Source organism: Peromyscus eremicus, chromosome 1, assembly GCF_949786415.1.
Source record: "Peromyscus eremicus chromosome 1, PerEre_H2_v1, whole genome shotgun sequence".
In the NCBI taxonomy this organism is placed as follows: domain Eukaryota; kingdom Metazoa; phylum Chordata; class Mammalia; order Rodentia; family Cricetidae; genus Peromyscus; species Peromyscus eremicus.
Window position 1 is genome coordinate 159,675,937 of NC_081416.1, and position 20,555 is coordinate 159,696,491.

The 20,555-nt window shown below is 57.8% G+C and overlaps 1 protein-coding gene across 1 annotated transcript; it reads left to right on the forward strand.

Annotated features, from left to right (window-relative positions):
• The first annotated feature begins 1,026 nt into the window (after positions 1-1,026).
• Positions 1,027-19,340, forward strand: Lmtk3 (lemur tyrosine kinase 3). The gene is made up of 15 exons (XM_059253398.1): positions 1,027-1,271; positions 2,049-2,182; positions 2,407-2,557; positions 2,998-3,074; positions 3,511-3,629; positions 6,596-6,683; positions 6,933-7,081; positions 7,797-7,881; positions 7,963-8,084; positions 8,160-8,309; positions 8,610-11,047; positions 13,608-14,002; positions 15,766-15,901; positions 16,233-16,370; positions 18,841-19,340. Exons 1-15 carry the CDS (start codon positions 1,196-1,198, stop codon positions 18,855-18,857), a joined length of 4,275 nt encoding a protein of 1,424 aa, XP_059109381.1. The 5' UTR covers positions 1,027-1,195; the 3' UTR covers positions 18,858-19,340.
• Positions 19,341-20,555: the final 1,215 nt, after the last annotated feature.

Sequence of the window (20,555 nt, forward strand, 5' to 3'; positions counted from 1 at the left end):
TGTACTTTTTGCACAGGGCATGCTTGTGCCCCGTCCTGTGCTTGTGTTTTGGCATAAGCTGCGTGGCTTTGCATGTATGAACTGTGTGTTCTCGTGTGCGTATCCGTATGTGATGTGGGTTTGTCCCTGGGGGTGAGCAATGTGCATAGCCAGTGCCTGCATACATGCATGTGTTGTTTCTGTATGTTCACGTATGTGACTGACCAGCCTGTGTCTGTGCATGCAAGTGTCTGGGTGTATGAGCTAGTGATGTCTATGTGCTCTTTGTTGTCTATGCAGAATGTCAGTTTATGACAGCGACAGCATGCCTCCTCATGTCCCAAAGGGTCTGTGTGGATCTTTGTGATACCTCCTGTGTTTGGAGCTCTGTGGTGTGTGTGTGTGTGTGTGTGTGTGTGTGTGTGTGTGTGTGTGTGTGTGATGCTGGGACATTCCTGTGTGGCTGGGTGAATCTGTACCAACCAGAGGCTGGACTGCCTATGCATTCTCAGTGTAGTCTGTCCCTATGTCTTTGTGTGTGACGTGTCCGTGTCTCCGTCTGCTGATGGCTGTCCACCTTTGTATGTGATGCGCTTGTGAAGGTTCCTGTGACATGTGTCAGCTGTGTGTGGGCTGCGTGGGTTTGATATCTGCATCTTAGCATGTAGCACACGTGTGGGCACCAGTAGTGTGTCACAGTGGTGTCAGGGCCATGCACTGTGGACTCTGCCCCCCCCACCCCCCCCGCCAAGGGTCTGTTGGTCTCCGTCTCGTCCCTCCTCCCCCTTCCTATTCTCCCCTCCCGCCTGGCAGCCAATGCAACCGGGAACCAGTTGCCATGACAACGCTCCCTCCTCCCTCCTCCCACCCTTCCTCTGACAGGCTCTCTGCTCCCCCAATCCCGATTGTCCTCGGGGGCGGGGCCCTCGCTCTCCCCCCCCATCTTCCCCTCCCCCCCTACCCCAGCAACCCGGGCTCCCTAGCTCCTCTCCTCCGTCCGCCTCTCCATCCCTTCATCCGTCTGTCCTTTCGAGGAGGGGGAGGGGGGTACCTGAGCCAGTAAGCAGCCCCTCCCTCCCCCCGTCCTGCGTTTCCCGCCCCTCTCCTGGGCTGGGGGAGGCCAGGGTTGAGCGGGTCCCCATGGCTGGGGGCTGAGGGCCCGCCCCCCCTCCTCCCCAGCCGCCGATACCTCCACCTCCCTTCCATCCTGGACAAGATGCCTGCGCCCGGCGCACTCATCCTCCTGGCGGCCGTCTCCGCCTCCGGCTGCCTGGCGTCCCCAGCGCACCCGGGTGAGTATGTCCAGCCGTCCGCGGCCCGCGCCCAACCCCCACCGGGCCAGCCTGGCACCTGTGCGCAGTCCCTGGGGACGAGCGGGTCTGCAGGGTCAGGGAGACCAGCCAAGGCGGGTGGGGAGTGGGCTGCGGACCGAGTGCGTGCATGTGAGCGTGCATGTGAGCTCATGTGCACGCGAGTGCACACGGGTGCGCGGGGAGATGGAAGGCCGCAGCCTTTGGGGGAGAGAGACCCTGTTTCTAAGGGGGACACAGCTCTGGCTTTGCAGAGTCCCCTCCCTCAGGGCTAAGGCTGTGGCTAGAGAATGGGCCTGTGTTCCCAGTGTCTTTAAAAGAAACAGTACTCAGTCACCTTTCAGACGTGGTGTGGGTAGGGGGTTCAGCTCCGGGTAAAAATCTTGGAGCAACCCGCAATTGGGAGGGGGTCAGGAAGCTATCCGCGGCAGCATATTACAAATTCTCAGAGCTCCGGGCCTCACTATTGCTCGTCACTGGAATGTATCCAAATACGGGTTAGGGGATGCATCTGGGGCGAGAGGTGGGGGGTGGGTCCCAGCTTGGGACGAAAAGAGGGACCCCACCCCCAACCACCTGGGAAAGGCTTAAACTACAACTCCCACAAGACATTAGGCCACCCGGCCTCTCTGCCAAGGGGCCCCTGGATGCGGGGCATCATGGGAGTTGTAGTCCAAGACTAGCCCAGGATGGGAGGGGCATGGAGTCCGGTAGCCAGTGTCTCAAAGCCCAGACCCCAGCCTAGCCTTGTGCCCACAGATGGATTTGCTCTGAGCCGAGCCCCTTTGGCTCCGCCCTACGCTGTGGTCCTCATTTCCTGCTCCGGTCTGCTGGCCTTCATCTTCCTCCTTCTTACCTGTCTGTGTTGCAAACGGGGTGATGTTCGTTTCAAGGTGAGGTGCCCTGGGACTAACCTGGGGAGAAAGACCCCAGCCAGCGAAGGGGCTGGAAGTCCCAGAGCACTCCCCAACCTGGGAACTCGGGATCCTCACACCAGCGGCAATGGGGTTGGGATCTGAGGGACAGGTCTGTGAACTGTGGGGAGGCAATTAGGGCAGGACGCTGGCGTCTCAGCACCCCCTCCCGGTGCTCCCATTCTTCGCCTCTCGCACCCCAGGAGTTTGAGAACCCAGAAGGAGAGGACTGCTCTGGGGAGTACACCCCCCCTGCGGAGGAGACCTCCTCCTCACAGTCGCTGCCTGATGTCTATATTCTGCCGCTGGCAGAGGTCTCCCTGCCAATGCCTGCCCCGCAGCCTGCACACTCAGGTACTGCCCCCTCCACCCCAGGATCCTGTGCTCCCAACACCAAGGGCTTCCTTTCGTGGCTCAGGGAGGGCAGAGGACAGAACCCTAGATTCATAGAAGTAACTTATAGGGAGGCCACACGCACCATCTTGCAGAAAACCACAGATCTGGAGAATCCTGCAGGATGGCCCCAGTGCCATCAGCCTAGATCTCAACCTGGGAAGCCAGCCTATAAGCTGACTAACCAGTCTTGGAGCTAGGGTTGCCAAAGGGAAGGGCTGATTGGATCCTGGATCTCATGGGCAGCCAATGAGGAGGCTGGACCCTGCCACGGAATGTTGGAGACAGCCAATAAAAGGAGACTGCTGTCTACTCTGCTCTCAGACCCCACCCACTGTGGTGGTGTGGGGGTATCCTGGAAAGGAGAGGCGCTCAGGGCCTCCCCTCCTGCCCCTCCTCAGACATCAGCACCCCCCTGGGCCTGAGCCGCCAGCACCTCAGCTACCTACAGGAGATTGGCAGCGGCTGGTTTGGGAAGGTGAGGGGCCTGGGTGGGAGGCAGAAGGGGTATCCATACATCTCTGGCCTGTGCTCCTGTTCTATGTCTACCCGCATTTGTCATCTGCTCTTGGCCTCCCCAGCCCCCACGCCCCTCAGCCTGCCCCCCTCCCTCCACCTCCCACCCACCTACCCCCACATCTGTCGGTCAGCGCCTCCCTCCTCACTCCATTGACCACTCCGCCTCGCCACCCGGCTCTCCACGCGTCCGTCAGTCTGTCCATCCTTCCATCCGTCCCCGCGTGCATCGGACTCTGGGCCTGTGAGTCTCTCACTCCGTGTCTGGTGGGGGACCAGGGAGGTGGGACACGAAGGGAAGGCCTGGAAGGTGGTTGGGAGTTTGGTGTGTATGGAGCTAGCCTGGGGATGGGTGGGCTGGACACCGGTCAGCATTGACCGAAGCACTCCTTGACCAGGTGATCCTGGGGGAGGTTTTCTCCGACTACACGCCAGCTCAGGTGGTGGTGAAGGAGCTCCGGGCCAGCGCAGGGCCCATGGAGCAGCGCAAGTTCATCTCAGAGGCTCAGCCCTATAGGTAAGTCCATGGACAGGGCGTCTAAAAACAAAGTATCAGGTGGAGGAGGTGATGCTTGGAAGTGGATGGAACCCAGTGTGGTCCCAAACCTGGCTTCCAGTTTCAGATTTCTTCCTGACTGTACGGCTCTGGTGCTAGGATTTCCCTCCTGGAATCTTGGGTCTTCCCTAGAGAGAGCTAGAGACAGCATGGGGAAGGGGGTTCCCAGGCCGCACCTCAGGATCTTCATCTGGTGATAATTAAGACCATACCCGAGCTGTCACTGAAGAGTCGGCCCCACTCCCCTTCCGCACTGCGAGAAAGATCTGTGAGGACCCTGCTTAGGCTTCACGCCATTCTTAACACATAATTGTGCTTGGAGGTAGGAAGGTGTGTGGGGGCTCATTAGAGTCTGGCCCATCCTTGCTCCAAGTCCTCCCATGGCTCCTCCTCAGTGCTCCCAGGGCATGGCTACAGCTCCCTCTAGCCCACAGGCCCTGCATAGTCTACTCCTATAATCTTCTGGCCTCTGGCCTCAACTCCCCCCCACTTACTCCCCCCCCCACACACACACACATACTGCAGCTGCTCGTCTGCCCAAGGCCTTTGTTATTGCTCTTCCCTCTGGAGAATACCACGTCTTACCTGCCCATCTCTAACGCTGAACTGGGGCTTCATGTTCCTTTTTTAGTCTCAGCCCCAGGCCCCAGGGAAGGGGGGCCTTGCACAGGCATGGTGAACTTTACCTGCAATTGTACTCAGAGTGCTGAGGCAGGAGGATTTTACGTAAGCTTGAGGCCAGACTGAGCTACAGAAGGAGACCCTGTCTCAAAAACTGTGTGTTGTTGTTTTGCCTTGGTACTTGTGTATTGTCTTTCTCTAGATTGAGGCTCTTTAAATTGAAGCTAAATAAAATGAAATGAGTTCAAAACTCATTCAGCCAGATATGGTTCACCTCTGCAATCAGAACACTTAGGACACTGAGGCAGGAGGATCTTTAGGAATTTGAGGCCAGCCTGGGCTACAAATAAATTAATTTAAATACTCACTTCCTGAGTGACACTTGCCACATTTCGGGTGCACCACAGCTGACCCATGTCAGAAGTGTCTGTGGGGCAGACGGCTCAGGGTCCTCTCTGTCTCTGAGTACAAGTGTGAGTTCTGTAAGCCCCTAGGAGATGTTTGTTGATCCAGACATAGAGCTGAACGGTATGACCCTACCCGTATGAGCAAATCCAAGCTGTGCGACCCTAGGCACGTTTCTTCACCTCTTGAGCCTCTGTTCCCTTCTGGATCGCCCTGGTCTGTACTCTGCCCCACCGAGTTGTGGTGACGCTCAGGCTTTCTCTCTCTTCATTGTCCTTGGTCCTTACCTCCTGCCATTTCTCAGGTTCCGGCACATGGCGGTCACTTTCCACGTGCTTTCAACCAAGTGGGATGTTAGCAGTCTCCTAGGAGGGGAGGGGCTGAGGCCCCAGCCAAGCTGTGGTTGTAACACAGATACTAGCCCGGCCCCCAGCGCCCAAGTAGCCCTTGGCATCTGCCTGGCCTTGTTAGAGAAGGAACTCACCTGCACTGGCCCCACTTGAGGTATCAGGAAGTGAAGGCTTTGCAACAATGGCTTTCAAAGCCTGGGGAGGCCTGGTTCTGTAGAGCCAGCCGCCTTGCAGAACACTCTGGGAGGCTGGCTAAGGCAAGAGAGAAGGGAGAGTGCTAGGGCTGGGCAACAGCCAGCAGCCCTGCAGACACAGCCAGGATGGAGGCCGGAAATCAAGTCAAGCATATGTCTACGTGCTGGAATAAAAGCAGCAATAACGGTAGGCCTGGTGGTGTACACCTACCATCTATCCCAGCACTCTGAAGGCTGAGGCAGGAGGATTGTGCACTCCCAGGCAGCTTGGGCTGCAGAGTGAAACCCTATCTCAGATCCCAGACTGGCAGGACCCGCCCCTCACCGCGGCCAGCTCCTTCACAGTACGCTGTCCACATGACTTTCTTGGGAGTCAGAGGAAGTAATCAGAGGAGGCAGAGGGACTTCCCTGGGAGACTTGAGAAGGATTCAGACCCAGTGCAAGGGTGAATGAAGAGGCAGTGAAGCCACTTGGGAGACTGTTGAAGCTGGGGCCCAATAGGTGGCAGAGACAAGAATGGACTGCAGAGATGCTTGGTGGTTAGGAATGTGTGGTGCTCTGTCAGAGGACCCGAGTTTAGTTCCCAGCACCTAAGTCTAATGGCTCATGAGTGCCTGTAACTCCAGTCCCAGAGGTCTGATGCCCTCTCCTGGCCTTCGTGGGCACCTGCACTCACATGCCCATACCCACACATAAACACATATATACACATAATTCTAAAAAAATAAAAATACGGAAAAAGAAAAAAAGTGAAGTTGAGACCTGGTGGCGCACACCTTTGGTCCCAGCACTCAGGAGGCAGAGACAGATGAGCTTCTGTGAGTTTGGGGCCAGCCTGGTCTACATAGTAAGTTTCAGGACAGCCAGGGCTATATAGGGAGACCCGGGGGGGGGGGGGGGGGCGGGCTGGGGGAAGGTGAGGGGGCGGAAGGGGGCAGAACAAGGGAATCTGTGGCTGATATGTAGAACTGGATTGTATTGCAAAATAAAAATTAAAAAAATATAAATAAAATAAATAAATAAAAATGATGCTTACCATGTCAAAAAAAAAAAAAAAAAAAAAAAAAAAAAGGAAGAAAGAAAAAGAAAGAAATACTGAGAAGAGAGTGTCCCCCATAGAGGTGGGCTGTAAGTGCAAAGGCCTAGAGCTGGTGGTGAGGTAGAGCCTGGCCAGAGAGTGGCTGGAACACCAGACAGTTTGGGTCTCGTGGGACTGCTGGGGAGCCATGGAGAGTTCAACGAGACAACCTGCAGGGGACATGAGCACCCAGGTTAGGTCTACAGGACCGGGACAGGGCTTGGTGAGGCGAGGCTCAGTGGGATGGACACAGGCTGCTCTCTCTCTGTCCCTTAAAGGAGCCTGCAGCACCCCAACGTCCTCCAGTGCCTGGGCGTCTGCGTGGAGACCCTGCCTTTCCTGTTGATCATGGAGTTCTGCCAGCTGGTGAGGGGCTGGGGAAAGGGAGGGCCTGCTGTGCTCTGGGACTGGGGGTCTCAGGTTCCTATGGCCACCTGTGTGTCTGCACTAGCCAGGGATTGAATCCAAGGTATAGTGCACGTGTGGCAAGCATCTGACCAGCTGAGGCAGCAGGGGAAACTGGCTTGGAGGGGCTGCCCAAGGTGGGGCAGAAGCTACTTTGTGCTCTCTTCAAATTGGGCTAAACTGCTCTTGTTCCCCCCCCACCCCCCGCAGGGGGACCTGAAGCGATACCTCCGGGCCCAGCGGCCACCTGAGGGCATGTCCCCCGAACTGCCCCCTCGTGACCTTCGGACACTGCAAAGGATGGGCCTGGAGATTGCCCGGGGACTGGCGCATCTGCATTCCCACAACTACGTGCACAGGTGAGCGAGGTGGATCCACAGCAGGGGACACAGGGAAGAACTGAGGAGCAGTGCCAGGGCGCTGAAGTTCTGAAGAAGGTGAAGGAAGAAAAGGGGAGGAGTCACGAGGGGGAGGAGCAGCCAAGGAGAGGGAGATTTGGCAAGCAAGCTGGCGGGTGGCTCTGGCCTGTAATCCCAGCACTCAGAAGGCTGAGCTAGGAGGGTCCCAGCAGGAGTGAGGCCAGCCTTGTCTACATAGCAAGTTCCAGGACAGCCAAGGCTACACGGTGAGACTCTGTCTCAAACGGAAAAAAAAAAAAAAAGGAGAGGAGAGGAGGAGAGGGAGGAGTCAGGAGGGAAGGGGCCACACTAGGAGAGGAAGAGAAGGAGAGAGTCAGGGGAGGAAGGAGACAGAGAGAGAGGGAAGGAAGACTGAGGTGTCAATAAAGGAGGGAGAGAGTGAGGAGAGAGGGGAGGAGTTAGGGAGGAAAGCGGGAATTCAGGGGAGGAGGAGCCAGGACAGGAGCGGGAAGAGCCACCCGATGAAGATGAGGTGTCAAGAGAGAGGAAAGACCCAGAAGAGGAGGAGGAGGAGCAGGGCAGGTGGTGTGGTGGTGGTGGAGGAGGAGGAAGGAGTCGGGAGAGGAGGAGCCTGCGCCAGAGGAGCAGGGTGAGGAGCGGAGAGGCGCAGCCCTGTGGGCTTTCTCATGCCGCCTCCCCCACCCCTACCCCGCAGCGATCTGGCGCTGCGCAATTGCCTGCTAACTTCAGACCTCACTGTCCGCATCGGAGACTACGGACTGGCGCATAGCAACTACAAGGTGGGCAGTGCGTGTGCGTGTGTCTGTGCGTGTGGCCCGGTCTGTGTCACCTACTGACCTGCTGGCCCCGCCCGCCCCCAGGAAGACTACTACCTGACGCCCGAGCGCCTGTGGGTCCCGCTGCGCTGGGCAGCACCGGAGCTGCTGGGCGAACTGCATGGCAGCTTCGTGCTGGTGGATCAGAGCCGGGAGAGCAACGTCTGGTGAGGCCGCGGGTGGCGCCTGGGGGGATGGGGCTCCACGGCCCCCTGACCTCTGACCTCTGACCTCTGACACAGGTCCCTGGGGGTGACGCTTTGGGAGCTATTCGAGTTCGGGGCGCAGCCCTACCGTCACCTATCTGACGAGGAGGTCCTGGCCTTCGTCGTCCGCCAGCAGCACGTCAAGCTGGCCCGGCCCAGGCTCAAACTGCCCTACGCTGACTATTGGTAAGGCACCCGATTCCGGGGTCAAGCTCAGGCCCAAACTTCCTAGCCCAGCCACCTGTGACCCCATCTCCATCACCTGATGCCTGAAGCAGGGGAGTGGCACGTGGGAACTCTGCCCTACCCTACCAGTCCGTACCTGACTTCACTCCCTCTCCTCCCCCACCCCCTCCCCTCTCTCTGGGCCTCTGCCTCCCTCTGCCAACGGGTCTCGGACTTTGTCTCTCTCTCTGTTGGCCTCTGTTCCTCTCCCACTCTCTCTGGAGTTCTGCCCTCCTCACGGTCCCCTCCCTTGTCTCCCAGGTATGACATTCTGCAGTCTTGCTGGCGGCCGCCAGCCCAGCGCCCCTCGGCCTCTGACCTCCAGCTGCAGCTCACTTACCTGCTGTCTGAACGGCCCCCCAGACCCCCTCCGCCGCCACCCCCTCCGCGAGATGGGCCCTTCCCCTGGCCCTGGCCCCCCTCGCATAGTGCGCCGCGCCCGGGGACCCTGTCCTCTCAGTTCCCCCTTCTGGATGGCTTCCCCGGGGCTGACCCAGATGATGTTCTCACAGTCACTGAGAGCAGCCGCGGCCTCAACCTTGAGTGCCTGTGGGAGAAGGCCCGGCGTGGGGCAGGCCGGGGTGGGGGTGCACCTGCCTGGCAGCCCGCCTCTGCGCCTCCTGCGCCCCACACTAACCCATCCAACCCCTTCTACGAGGCGCTGTCCACGCCCAGTGTGCTGCCGGTCATCAGCGCACGCAGCCCCTCTGTGAGCAGCGAGTACTACATCCGCCTGGAGGAGCATGGTTCTCCACCAGAGCCCCTCTTCCCCAACGACTGGGACCCGCTGGACCCAGGCGTGCCCGGTCCCCAGGCCCCTCAGGCTCCCTCCGAGGTCCCCCAGCTGGTGTCCGAGACCTGGTCCTCCCCCCTCTTCCCTGCGCCCCGACCCTTTCAGGCCCAGTCTTCCGGATCAGGTGGCTTCCTGCTGAGTGGCTGGGACCCCGAGGGCCGGGGCGCTGGAGAGACCTTGGCAGGAGATCCTGCCGAGGTGCTTGGGGAACAGGGTACCGCACCCTGGACGGAGGAGGAGGAAGAAGAGAGCTCCCCAGGCGAGGACAGCAGCAGCCTTGGTGGGGGGCCCAGCCGCCGGGGACCCCTCCCTTGTCCCTTGTGCAGTCGGGAGGGTCCCTGCTCCTGCCTGCCATTGGAGCGGGGGGACGCCGTGGCCGGCTGGGGGGGGCACCCTGCCCTTGGCTGTCCCCACCCCCCAGAGGACGACTCTTCCCTGCGTGCAGAGCGGGGCTCCCTGGCCGACCTGCCCCTGGTCCCCCCCACCTCAGCCCCTTCCGAGTTTTTGGACCCCCTTATGGGGGCCGCAGCGCCCCAGTACCCCGGGCGGGGGCCGCCTCCCGCTCCCCCCCCTCCGCCGCCACCTCCCCGGGCCCCCGCGGAACCGGCCGCGTCCCCCGACCCCCCGTCGGCCCTGGCCAGTCCAGGCTCCGGCCTGTCGTCTCCGGGCCCCAAGCCGGGGGACAGCGGCTACGAGACCGAGACCCCTTTTTCCCCCGAGGGAGCCTTCCCAGGTGGGGGGGCGGCCGAGGAGGAAGGGGTCCCTCGGCCGCGGGCCCCCCCCGAGCCACCCGACCCAGGAGCGCCCCGGCCACCCCCAGACCCGGGTCCCCTCCCACTCCCAGAGTCCCAGGAGAAGCCAACCTTTGTAGTTCAAGTGAGCACCGAGCAGCTGCTGATGTCCTTGCGGGAGGATGTGACAAAGAACCTCCTAGGGGACAAGGGGTCGACACCCGGGGAGACAGGACCCAGGAAGGCGGGGAGAAGCCCCGCGAACAGAGAGAAGGGCCTGGGCCCGAACAGGGACCTGACATCCCTGGGCAGCAGGAAGAAAGTCCCCAGCTGGAGCCTCCCAGTGAACGGGGTGACAGTCTTAGAGAACAGCAAGCCGGGAGCCCCGGACGTGAAGGAGAAGGTGGCGGAGAATGGCCTGGAATCTCCCGAGAGAGGAGAGAGAGCCCTGGTGAATGGGGAGCCGATGTCCCCAGAGGCCGAGGAGAAGGTGCTGGTGAATGGGGTTCTGATGTCCCCAAAGAGCGAGGAGAAGGTGGCAGAGAATGGGGTCCTGAGGCTGCCCAGGAACATGGAGAGGCCGCCAGAGACTGGACCTCGGAGAGCCCCAGGGCCCTGGGAGAAGATGCCCGAGACTGGGGGTCTAGCTCCCGAGACCCTGCTGGATCAAGCCCCTGCGCCTTGCGAGGCAGTCTTGCCCCAGAACGGCTTGGAGACGGCCCCTGGCCAGCTTGGCCCAGCCCCCAAGAACGGGAACCCGGAACCCGGGACCGAGTGGAGAGTCCACGAGACTGGGGGGGCACTGAGAGTCCCCGGGGCTGGGAAGCTGGACCTCGGGAGTGGGGGCCGAGCCCAGGGGGGCGTGGGGATGGCCCCCGCCGGCGGCCCCGCAAGCGGCGTGGACGCAAAGGCCGGATGGGTAGACAGCTCGAGACCACTGCCGCCTCCGCCACAGCCACTGGGGGTCCAGCAGAGGAGGCCGGAGCCAGTGCCCCCGAAAGCCAGGCCGGAGGTGGCCCCCGAGGAAGAGCCAGGGGTCCCAGACAGCAGGCTCGGAGGAGACACGGCCCCCAGCGTAGACGAGGACCCCCCCAAGCCGGAGAGGAAGGGCCCCGAGATGCCACGCTTGTTCTTGGACTTGGGACCCCCTCAGGGGAACAGCGAGCAGATCAAAGGTGAGGAGGTGGCCAGGTGCTGGGGTAGAGGGGAGGGAAATAGGTCCTGGCACTGTGGACGCCAACTACCCAGGAGTCATTGAATCTTGGGCCTAGCCTTGGCTGCGTCCCCCTTTGTATTCCTAAGAATGGATGATAGGAAAGGCCCTATGAAGGGCCTGTCAAGGTCGCTGTGAGGGGCAGGCCTGAGCTATGGACAAATTCTCGCCACTGAGCTCCCTGATATAGTGGAGACTTGTCTTTGTTCTTTAAGCTTGTGTCGATGGGGTCTCCAAGTCTGGAACCAGGAGATAGCCAGAAACAAGCCAGGGCTGGGGAGAACAGGTGGGGAAGTGCCATGTCTAGGAGTAGCCACTCCCAAGAAGGCCACAGGTGGTGCCGAATTTGCCACTTTTTCTTGTTAGATCAGTGTTGTGGATGTTCGAACGGTTGTAGCCAGCTCAGAGACCTGGTGCTGCAAGTCAGGGCCGTGTGAGGGCTCCGATAAGCTGGGAGTAACCAAGAGTGATGCCACATGTCTGTGATACCAGCGCTTGGGAGAGGGAAGCGAAAAGGTAGCTGTGAATTGAGGCCAGCCTGAGCTACATAGCGAGTTCCAGGCAGCCAGAGATACATAGTGAGATGCTGTCTCAGACAAAGCAGAAGGGTTGGGAGGATGGCTCAGTTGATAAAATATTTGCCTTGCAAATGTGAGGAACAGAGCCTCAAAAGCCACACAAAACAGGTGTGGTGGTGTGCATATATATATATATATATATATATATATAATGCATATATATATTTTACTTAAATATATATATATTTAAGTAAAAAAGTTCTGGGGAAGTGGAGACAGGAGGATCGCTAAGAGCTCACTGCTCAGACACTCTGGCTTAATTGGTGAGCTCAAGGCCAGTGAGTGACCCTTTCTCAAAGGATGTGGATGTATTGAGGAGGATGCCTGAGGTTGTCCTCTGTCCTACACACACACACACACACACACACACACACACACACACACACACACACACAGATTATTTTAAAAAAAAAAAAAAAAAGGCAGGCCATCAGAAAGGGCACTTGCCACCAAACCTGATACCTGGAGTTTGATCCGTAGGCCTGTGGTTGAAGGAGAGAACTGAGTCCCCCAAGTTGTTCCCTGACCACCACACACATGCCGTTGTACATGTGTGTCTGCACACATACATAAACACACACACAGATTTAAAAATTTTTAATTTAAAAATTTAAAGGAAGCAATAAACTAAGGGGTCTCTGTAATATGTCAGGCCATGGGTTGCCCGTGGCTGGACTCCAGGGGCCTCAGGCCTTCCCTGGCCCACCCTGGTGGGCAGGTGTTCGGGAGAGTCTAGGAGCAGAGAGATGAGGTACATAGTGGCACCTCAAGGGAGATGGTACCCACCCAAGTTCCTGAAACAATATGGAGTATACTGCCCTATTCCGGTTCTGCACTGGCACCCCACCCATGTGTCTAGAAAGACATCGGGGTCACGTGACACTATTGGGTGAACTAAAATGTCTCAGAGAGTCTGGGTTGGCTTAGAGCTGCTGAGTACAAAGAGGCTAGGAATGGCTTACTGTTTTCCACCCAGGGAACTCCTATTCATCCTTTAAAATCCCACACAAACTTCCCCTTCCCTGGGAAGCCTTTATGACTGCTAAAGGCTGTCACTGCAACCTTATTGTTCATACCCACCACTCTTGACAGTACTGTGGCTGTAACACAATGCTCATCCCGCTATCCTGAGAGGGTACCTTCTGAGCAAAAGTGAAGGAAAGGGAGCTAGGAGCTGAGTGGATGGCAGGGGAAGGGCGGAGGTGGGCAAGGTGGGCACTAGCTTGGCACAGGTCAGTGAAACAGGAATGTGGGAGGCAGCCTCACCTATACTGTCCTTAGTGCCTACACCCTCCACAGTGCCTGCAGATGCTTTTCTTATGCACTGATGGAGGAACAGTGGCCCAGAGAGGTGGATGTGCTTGTCAAGGGACACAATGAAAGAGTGACATAGGACCGCCCGGGTGGAAAGTGGCCTTGGGGACCTTTGTGGCAGAGAAAGTGCTGGGAGGTGGCAACCAAGCCAGGCAGGGAAGAACTTCCCTTCTGCAGGGAACATTGGTTCATTAACCCCAGGGACTGGGAGCATTTCTCTGTGCACAGACCAAAAGTCGAGTGAGCTGTTCCGGAGGCCAGGTACACTAAGCAAGGCTGCACTGCTGCGCTAGGCAGGAGGGTGTGGCCAGAGCACGTGTACCCGGCTCCTAGAGGTGGCTCAGGTCTGGGGGCCCCTAGAGCTGAAGAACGGGCAGGACTCAGTCCCAGGCAGTGGTAATGTCATATACAAATGTTGAGAGGGGGCAAGAATAGGGAGTCCTGACTGAGGTGGGGACAGACTGCAGAGATCAAGGGGGCCCAGGTGCTGTGGGAGAAACCTGTTGCTCTGGGTGCTGAGATCATGCACTGCAGTGGGGGGGGGTGTGTGTGTCTCACTCTGCATACAGAGAGACCCTCCAACCCCCCCCCCCCCCCCAGCACACAGCTCACCTGTCTCTCCCCTTGCAGCCAAACTCTCCCGGCTCTCGCTGGCGCTCCCCCCGCTCACGCTCACCCCGTTCCCGGGCCCGGGCCCGCGGCGGCCACCTTGGGAGGGCGCGGACGCAGGGGCGGCTGGCGGGGAGGCCGGCGGGGCGGGGGCGCCGGGGCCAGCGGAGGAGGACGGGGAGGACGAGGACGAGGAGGACGAGGACGAGGAGGCAGCGGGCTCTCGGGGCCCCGGGAGGACGCGGGAAGCCCCAGTGCCCGTCGTGGTGAGCTACGCCGACGCGGACACGGCCCGCCCGCTGCGGGGGCTGCTCAAGTCTCCACGCGCGGCCGACGAACCCGAGGACAGCGAGCTGGAGAGGAAGCGCAAGATGGTCTCCTTCCACGGGGACGTGACCGTCTACCTCTTCGACCAGGTGAGCGGGGCCTCAGGGCACCGCAGCAGGACGGGAGGGAGGTGGACCCCCTGGTGGTCCTGGTGAATGGGCCGGGGATAGAGGGAGACGCACCTTTCCCTTTCCAGTGCCCTGGGATGCCAGTTAGTGGGTGGAGCCCGGGGGGAGGTGGAAGCAAGTGGGCGGGGCCTGGGGGCCTGGGCCGATCCCAGCAGGGGTAGGACCAGGAATGGGGTAGGGGTTTGCGATCTAGGAGTGACCTGAGGAGTGTTGGTGGGTCTAGAAGGCTGTCAGGAAGCAGCCTAGAGAGGCTGGGGAAACAAATAGAGATTATGAAAGACTGAAGAGAATGGGGGCGGGGCCAGGATTCACTGAGGGCGGAGCCTAGTGCTTTGAGGCCTGGTTTGTCGATAACAGCTTGAATGTCTGTGGAGTTGACTCTAATTTAATTTTTAATAGTGTATGTCTGTGTATATTCATGAGTGCAGGTGTCTCCAAAGGTTATAAGCTTGGAGTGCCCTGGGTGACCCAGTCAGTGGGTGGAGCCCGGAGGCAGGTGTCCGATGTGGGTCATTTAGAAAAGCATCTCCAGCCCCTTGGGACTGGGCTTTAAATGGGGCGGATCTTATCACGTGGAAGATGGAGCGGGCTTGGTTTGGTCACCCAGGTTTATAACCTCTGCTTTCAGAAGGCAGAGGCAAGACAATCTCTAGGTTTTTTGTTTGTTTTTGAGACAGGGTTTTGTGTGTGTGTGTGTGTGTGTGTGTGTGTGTGTGTGTGTGTGTGTGGCCCTGGCTGTCTTGGAACTAGCTCTGTAAACCAGCCTGGCCTCGAACTCACTGAGATCTTCCTGCCTCTGCCTCCAGAATGCATGCGCCACCCCCCCACCCCCACTCCCACCCCACGCCGCTGGGGAAAATCTCTAGTTAAAGGCCAGCCTGATCTGCATAGAGAGTTGCAGCCAGGGCTACATATCAAAACTCTGTCTCAAACAAACAAATGAACAAACATACTAAAAAACAAAGTAACCAGGACCTGAAATCTTCATACTGTTGAAAAGGAAACAGGAGGTCTTATAGACTGAGACTGTCTGAGGCTAGGTTGTGAGGCAGTTGAGAACAGGGTCAGGCACTGGGTTCAGGGAACTGGGATGCCAAAGTGGAACTTTAATTTCATTTAATTTTTGAGACAGGGTTTCTCTGTGAAGCCTTGGGTGTCTGAGAACTCACTGGGTAGACCATGCTGGCCTAGAACTCAGGGATCCACCTGCCTCCATCTCCCGAATGCTGGGACTAAAGGCAAGCACCACCTTGCCTGGCTCAAAGTGGGACTTTGAGAGCTTGAGTGGGGGCTGGGGTCATTGTCTCTTAGTGCTCAGTTGGGGTTAGAGATGGAGAGGGTCACAGGGGCAGGTTAGTTCTGAGACACAGGTTTGGATCTCTGCAACCCAGATCTTGGAGTTGGCGGCATGGGGTTTAGAGCAGCGTCTTGGGTTAAGGACTCTGAGTGCAGCGGGCTAAATTTAGAAGCAGGAGGGAATTCCTGAGCTGGGTGGGGCTTCACAGTCAGGTAAGGAACGTAGACCAGGGTGAGAGTAAGGCCGGTCAGAAGCTTCGAAGGCAGATGAAGGTTACACCCACTTCGCCACACAATACGATGTCAGTAATTGCAGGCTGGGGTGCCAAAAGCCCCAGCAATATCTTTGGATTTTATTGCTCCTTGGAGATGCGGTGGTTGGGATGTGACAATGCGTTCCCTATCCTTTCCTTCCCTTGCTTTCACAGGAGACTCCAACCAACGAGTTGAGCGTACAGGGCACCCCCGAGGGGGACACGGACCCATCAACGCCCCCAGCGCCCCCGACGCCTCCCCACCCCACCACCCCAGGAGATGGGTTTCCCAACAACGACAGCGGCTTTGGTGAGGGGCGGAGCCCGCGGCTCGGGCGGGGCTTGGGAAGGGAAGGAGAGGCCTTGTTATGCAATGGGCGTGTCTTATAGGGGAGGGCGGGGCTTGGAAGGGACCAGGAAGAAAAGGATAGAGCCGGGAGTCTGTCCAGCCGGAGAGGGAGGGTCCTGGGAGGAGCTCAGGAAGGCAGGGCCTGGTAGAGGTGGGCAGGAGGGGTAGGGGGAGAGGGGGGAAGTATCTGAAGTGGGAGGGGCTGGGCCTTGCTGGAGGGTGGGGCTAAAGTCAGCCTTGTGCTAGTCTTCGAGACTGGTGTGTCTCTAAGGCTGGTCCACTCTCTCCTTAGGCGGCAGTTTCGAGTGGGCGGAGGATTTCCCCCTCCTCCCCCCGCCCGGGCCCCCCCTGTGCTTCTCCCGCTTCTCCGTCTCACCTGCGCTGGAGACCCCGGGGCCTCCCGCCCGGGCTCCCGACGCCCGGCCCGCAGGTACAGTGCTTCCAGCTGGACCCTGCCCCACCCCTCCCCGACCTCCCCTCCCTTACCTTGCCTATCTCATTAATTTTCCTGCCTCTCTCTTTTCCGTCCCTCCACCCAGTCACTCTGACACCTCTCATCTCAGACCAATTGGTTCCCATTCACAGCCTTGGACAGTTACATCAGTCTCTTAGCTTCAGTTTCTTCTTACTCAAGGATCCCCACGTGCGCACTCTCCTGCTTGCCCATTTCTGGGTTCAGACACCTTGCTGGATCTCCATCTCCTCTCCAAGGGCACTTAAAGCCCGCAGAGGATATGGCAGACCCCAGAGACAGGAGTCACTGTAACAGCGGAGAGCTCACAGCGACCTGCCACGTTGCAACCCGCTCAATCCCCACTGCGATCCTTAGAGCGGATTCTAGTCCCATCATTTTAGGGAAAGGAGAACTGAGGCACTTAGAGTGTAGAGCCGGAACTTCTCTCCAGGCTGGCCCTGAGTGCTGCCCTCTCGTGGTTAGCATCTGCTGCGTCCTTGTGCTCTTGGAGTCACTGCGTTCTCCCCCTACTGGCCATCATGTTGAACGCCCAGGACTGGCCCTGACTTTTAGGGGTGTAATGTGGGCCAGTCAGTGTCCTCTCTGCCCCATAGAATGGGCATGACAGTGGATCACGCTCCTGAGTATTATGAGGGTATAAATGGCTTAATCTCCCTGATGGGCGTGCAGATTGGAGATTGTGTGATGGATGGTGTTACTGACCCAGAGCTGTGAAGAGCGTAGCTAGTTCAAGGAACAGAAGACAGGCCAGGGTGCCTGGGGCTCCTGAGGGTGCAGAGTCAGAGTGAGGCGAAGGGATGGGACAGATTATTTTTTTAATGATTTATTTATTTTTATATGCACTGGTGTTTTGCTTACATGTATGTCTGTATCGGTATAGGGTACTACTCCAGAATTGAAATTACAGACAGCTGTGAGCTGCCATGTGGGTGCTGGGAATTGAACCCAGGTACTCTGGAAGAGCAGCCAGTGCTGGGACAGATTATAAGTGACTTGGGGGGGCCTGGTGTGGTACATGCCTTTAATCTCAGCCCTTGGGAGGCAGAGGCAGATGGATCTCTGAGTTCGAGGCCAGCCTGGTCTACAGAGCAAGTTCCAGAACAGTCAGGGCTACACAGAGAAACCTTGTCTCAAAAAAAAAAAAAAATATATATATATATATATATATATATATATATATATATATATATATATATATAAAACAATAATAGTAATAATAAATAAATAAATAAAGGACTTGGAGGAACTTTGCCCAGAGGATGATAGCGAACCACGAGGCAGGGGAGGGGCTGTGGCGTGAGGATGGAAGAAAATAGAGGCTGGGTGACTGGGGAGAGGATGGGAAAGAGTCCGGGGGGGAGAGGCTAGTGAGTGCGCCAGGCACAGGGAGAGAGGAGGGGGCAGGGCAGAGTCAAGGGAAAGACAGGATTGGGGTTGCATCCCCCCAAGTCACCCCAAATATTACTTCCTGACACCTCCATCTCAAGACCCCCAGGAACACAGGGCAGGGTGGGGTCCAGGGTGTGGGGACACTAGTCAGATAGTGAGTCAGGGCCCAGGCTGGCAGGATGACCTCACTCTTAGTCACCACGAGTGGAGATGGAGGACCCAGTGGTATGAAGCCCCAAATCCTTGCCTGCTATCACAGATACTCCCGTCGGGCATGGGTGGAGAAGCTGCTAAGCATGTCTGTCTCCCCGGACCACTGCAGGTGCCCCTGGGCACTCCTGTGCGCGCCATCTTTACACCACCAGGTCCTGAGTGAGGAACTCATCCCAAGTACTTTGAAAAGGAGGGGGAACCATGCTTTCCACTCAAGGAGGACATGGGCTCTGGTGCCTCACCTTGGCCAGGCCCCCAGGTGTCAGCACAAAAGTGTGAAGGAGGGGCTGATCCCTTGCCCCACTGGCCCTAGTTAGTGTTCTAGATCCAGAGAATGAGTCAGGCTGTCGTGTTGGGGAGGCTGGAGGATGGTCCAGCGAAACCATCTTGTTGGTGAAGGTACTGTGCGACAGACTGGTCCCATACTCCCATGCAGTGGAGGCACAGGCAGACACGAGGTTCTTCCACAATAACTAGGATGAGATACATTAATACTCAATAGTGGAATACCTGAGGAAAAATCAAGGAAGCAAATGGTAGCCCAGGATGTCCAGGGGTGATAAGATGATTCAGAATGGTTGTGGAAGGCCTCGAAAGGGGGCCTGAACTACCTGGGAAGAGCATTTTAGACCCTGGGGTAGAATGGTACCTGGAACATTTGAGGCCAATGTGACTGGGGCAGAGGAATGGATGAGGTCAGAGGATGGGATGGACATGGTGCCGCTCCTGGGCCTTCACCTTGAATGAGTTGGAAGCCAGAAGCCTGTCTCCCCTGAATCCATCTCTCCTGATTCCCATCCTTCTCTACTCTCTTTATCCCCAGGCCCCGTGGAGAACTGACTCCCCAAAGACCCAGCCCCTTTGCACCCCAAGAAGAGGGTTTGCGAGCAGAATCTTGTGTGGACGATGGAGCCATTGCCCCCGACACTGACACAGCCTCTGGGGAGGCGTCTGAGGCTGCGCCCTCCCCCTCCTCCACCATGTGCCAAACAGGAGGCCCAGGCCCTCCACCCAGCCCCCCAGATGGACCCCCTGACCCCCCTGACCCCCTCGGAGCCACATGAGGCAGGAAGCCTCATCGCTGGATAGCCACGCTTCTTGGAACTGAACTGAACTCTTTTGGGCCCAGAGCCCCTGGCACAGCGGAGGTCCCTCCTGACCCACTCTTGGCCTCATGAGGGCCACTGGCTTCAGGAACCTGGGCCCCCATCTTGCGTCTCCCCTCACCCCCAGCCTGGCCCCTGGAGGGGCCTCTGATTCAAACCTTCGCGTGACATTTTCACATTATTTAAAAAAGACAAAAAACAACTTTTTGGAGGAAAATGGGGCCTGTGTGTGTTTGGGGAGGTGGGAGGGAGATGCCAGTAGACACGGCATGGGTCACTGTCCTTTCCTCCTGGCCCCAAGGCAAGGTGCCCATGCAGTGGTGGGCTTGCCCGCCTCTCCCTCCCTGCTCTGGTTCTGTTCCTTAGAGCCTCTGACAATGGTGGCAGCTTCAACTTACCCTTCCATGTTCCACAAGGAGTCAGTGATGGCTTGGGACCAAACAATTGTGGTGGTAACCCTGTTCCTGCAGGGTCTAGAAGCTGTCACAGGGCCAGGCCAGGTACTGGTGGTAGGAAGGTGCTCAGAACTGATCTGCTAGCCACTGCCTGGCCTGCCTGCCCACATTGGCCTGTCTCCCTCCCTTCCTCCTGTGGATGCCTGTTCCTTAGCCTCTCTGTGGCTAGGCTTTCAGTCTCTGGACTAGGGTCCCTTGTCCCCCACACTTGGGACCATATTTATTGGTACATGAAGCGAGTGAACTTGCATGGTGGAAGAAGGGCAGGGCAAGGGGTGGGTTTGAGTAGGATGGTGTACTCTGCTTTATAAATTAAGGTGACAGGACATGAGTCAAGGAAAACCCTACAACAGGGTTCCCCCTCCTCACCACTGAAGTGGTCTAGAGGCATGCCAGCCCAGGTTGGGGTGAGTCATGGTAGTAGGGTGGGCCAGGCCTTGAGGTCCTAGTTCAAAGAATGAGGGTTATAGGCCTGATGCCAAGTCTGAGAAAGGGCAAGGGCAGGTTTACAAGGGCCAGGTTTATTTATTTTGGGGGGTGTGTATGAAGAGAGGTGATGGGGAGAGACTGACTCTGTAGCCCCGGCTGTCCTAGAACTCACTCTGTAGACCAGGCTGGCCTCCAACTTAGGGGTCAGCCTGTTCTGCTGAGATTAAAGACACAAGTCACTTATACCTGGCAAAGGCCAGGAGTTTCAGGTCTGAGGGGAAAGGGCTATGTCCCGAACTGGTGTGTGTGGTGGGGGAGCATGGCCAGGACCTTCACGTCTCAGTGTGAATGAAGAGGACCAGAGCTGGCGCTGAAAGGCAGAGTGACCCAAGGTCTGAGAGGCTAATGTCCTACCAGTTCCAGGGAGCAGGGCTTGAGTCCTAATTCTCTAGTCTGAGGGAGGAGGGCTGGGGCCAGGACCGCATCTCAGGGTCTGACCCTGTCTGAGGGAGGAACCTGGGATTAGGATCCCTGGTCTGAAGGAGGGG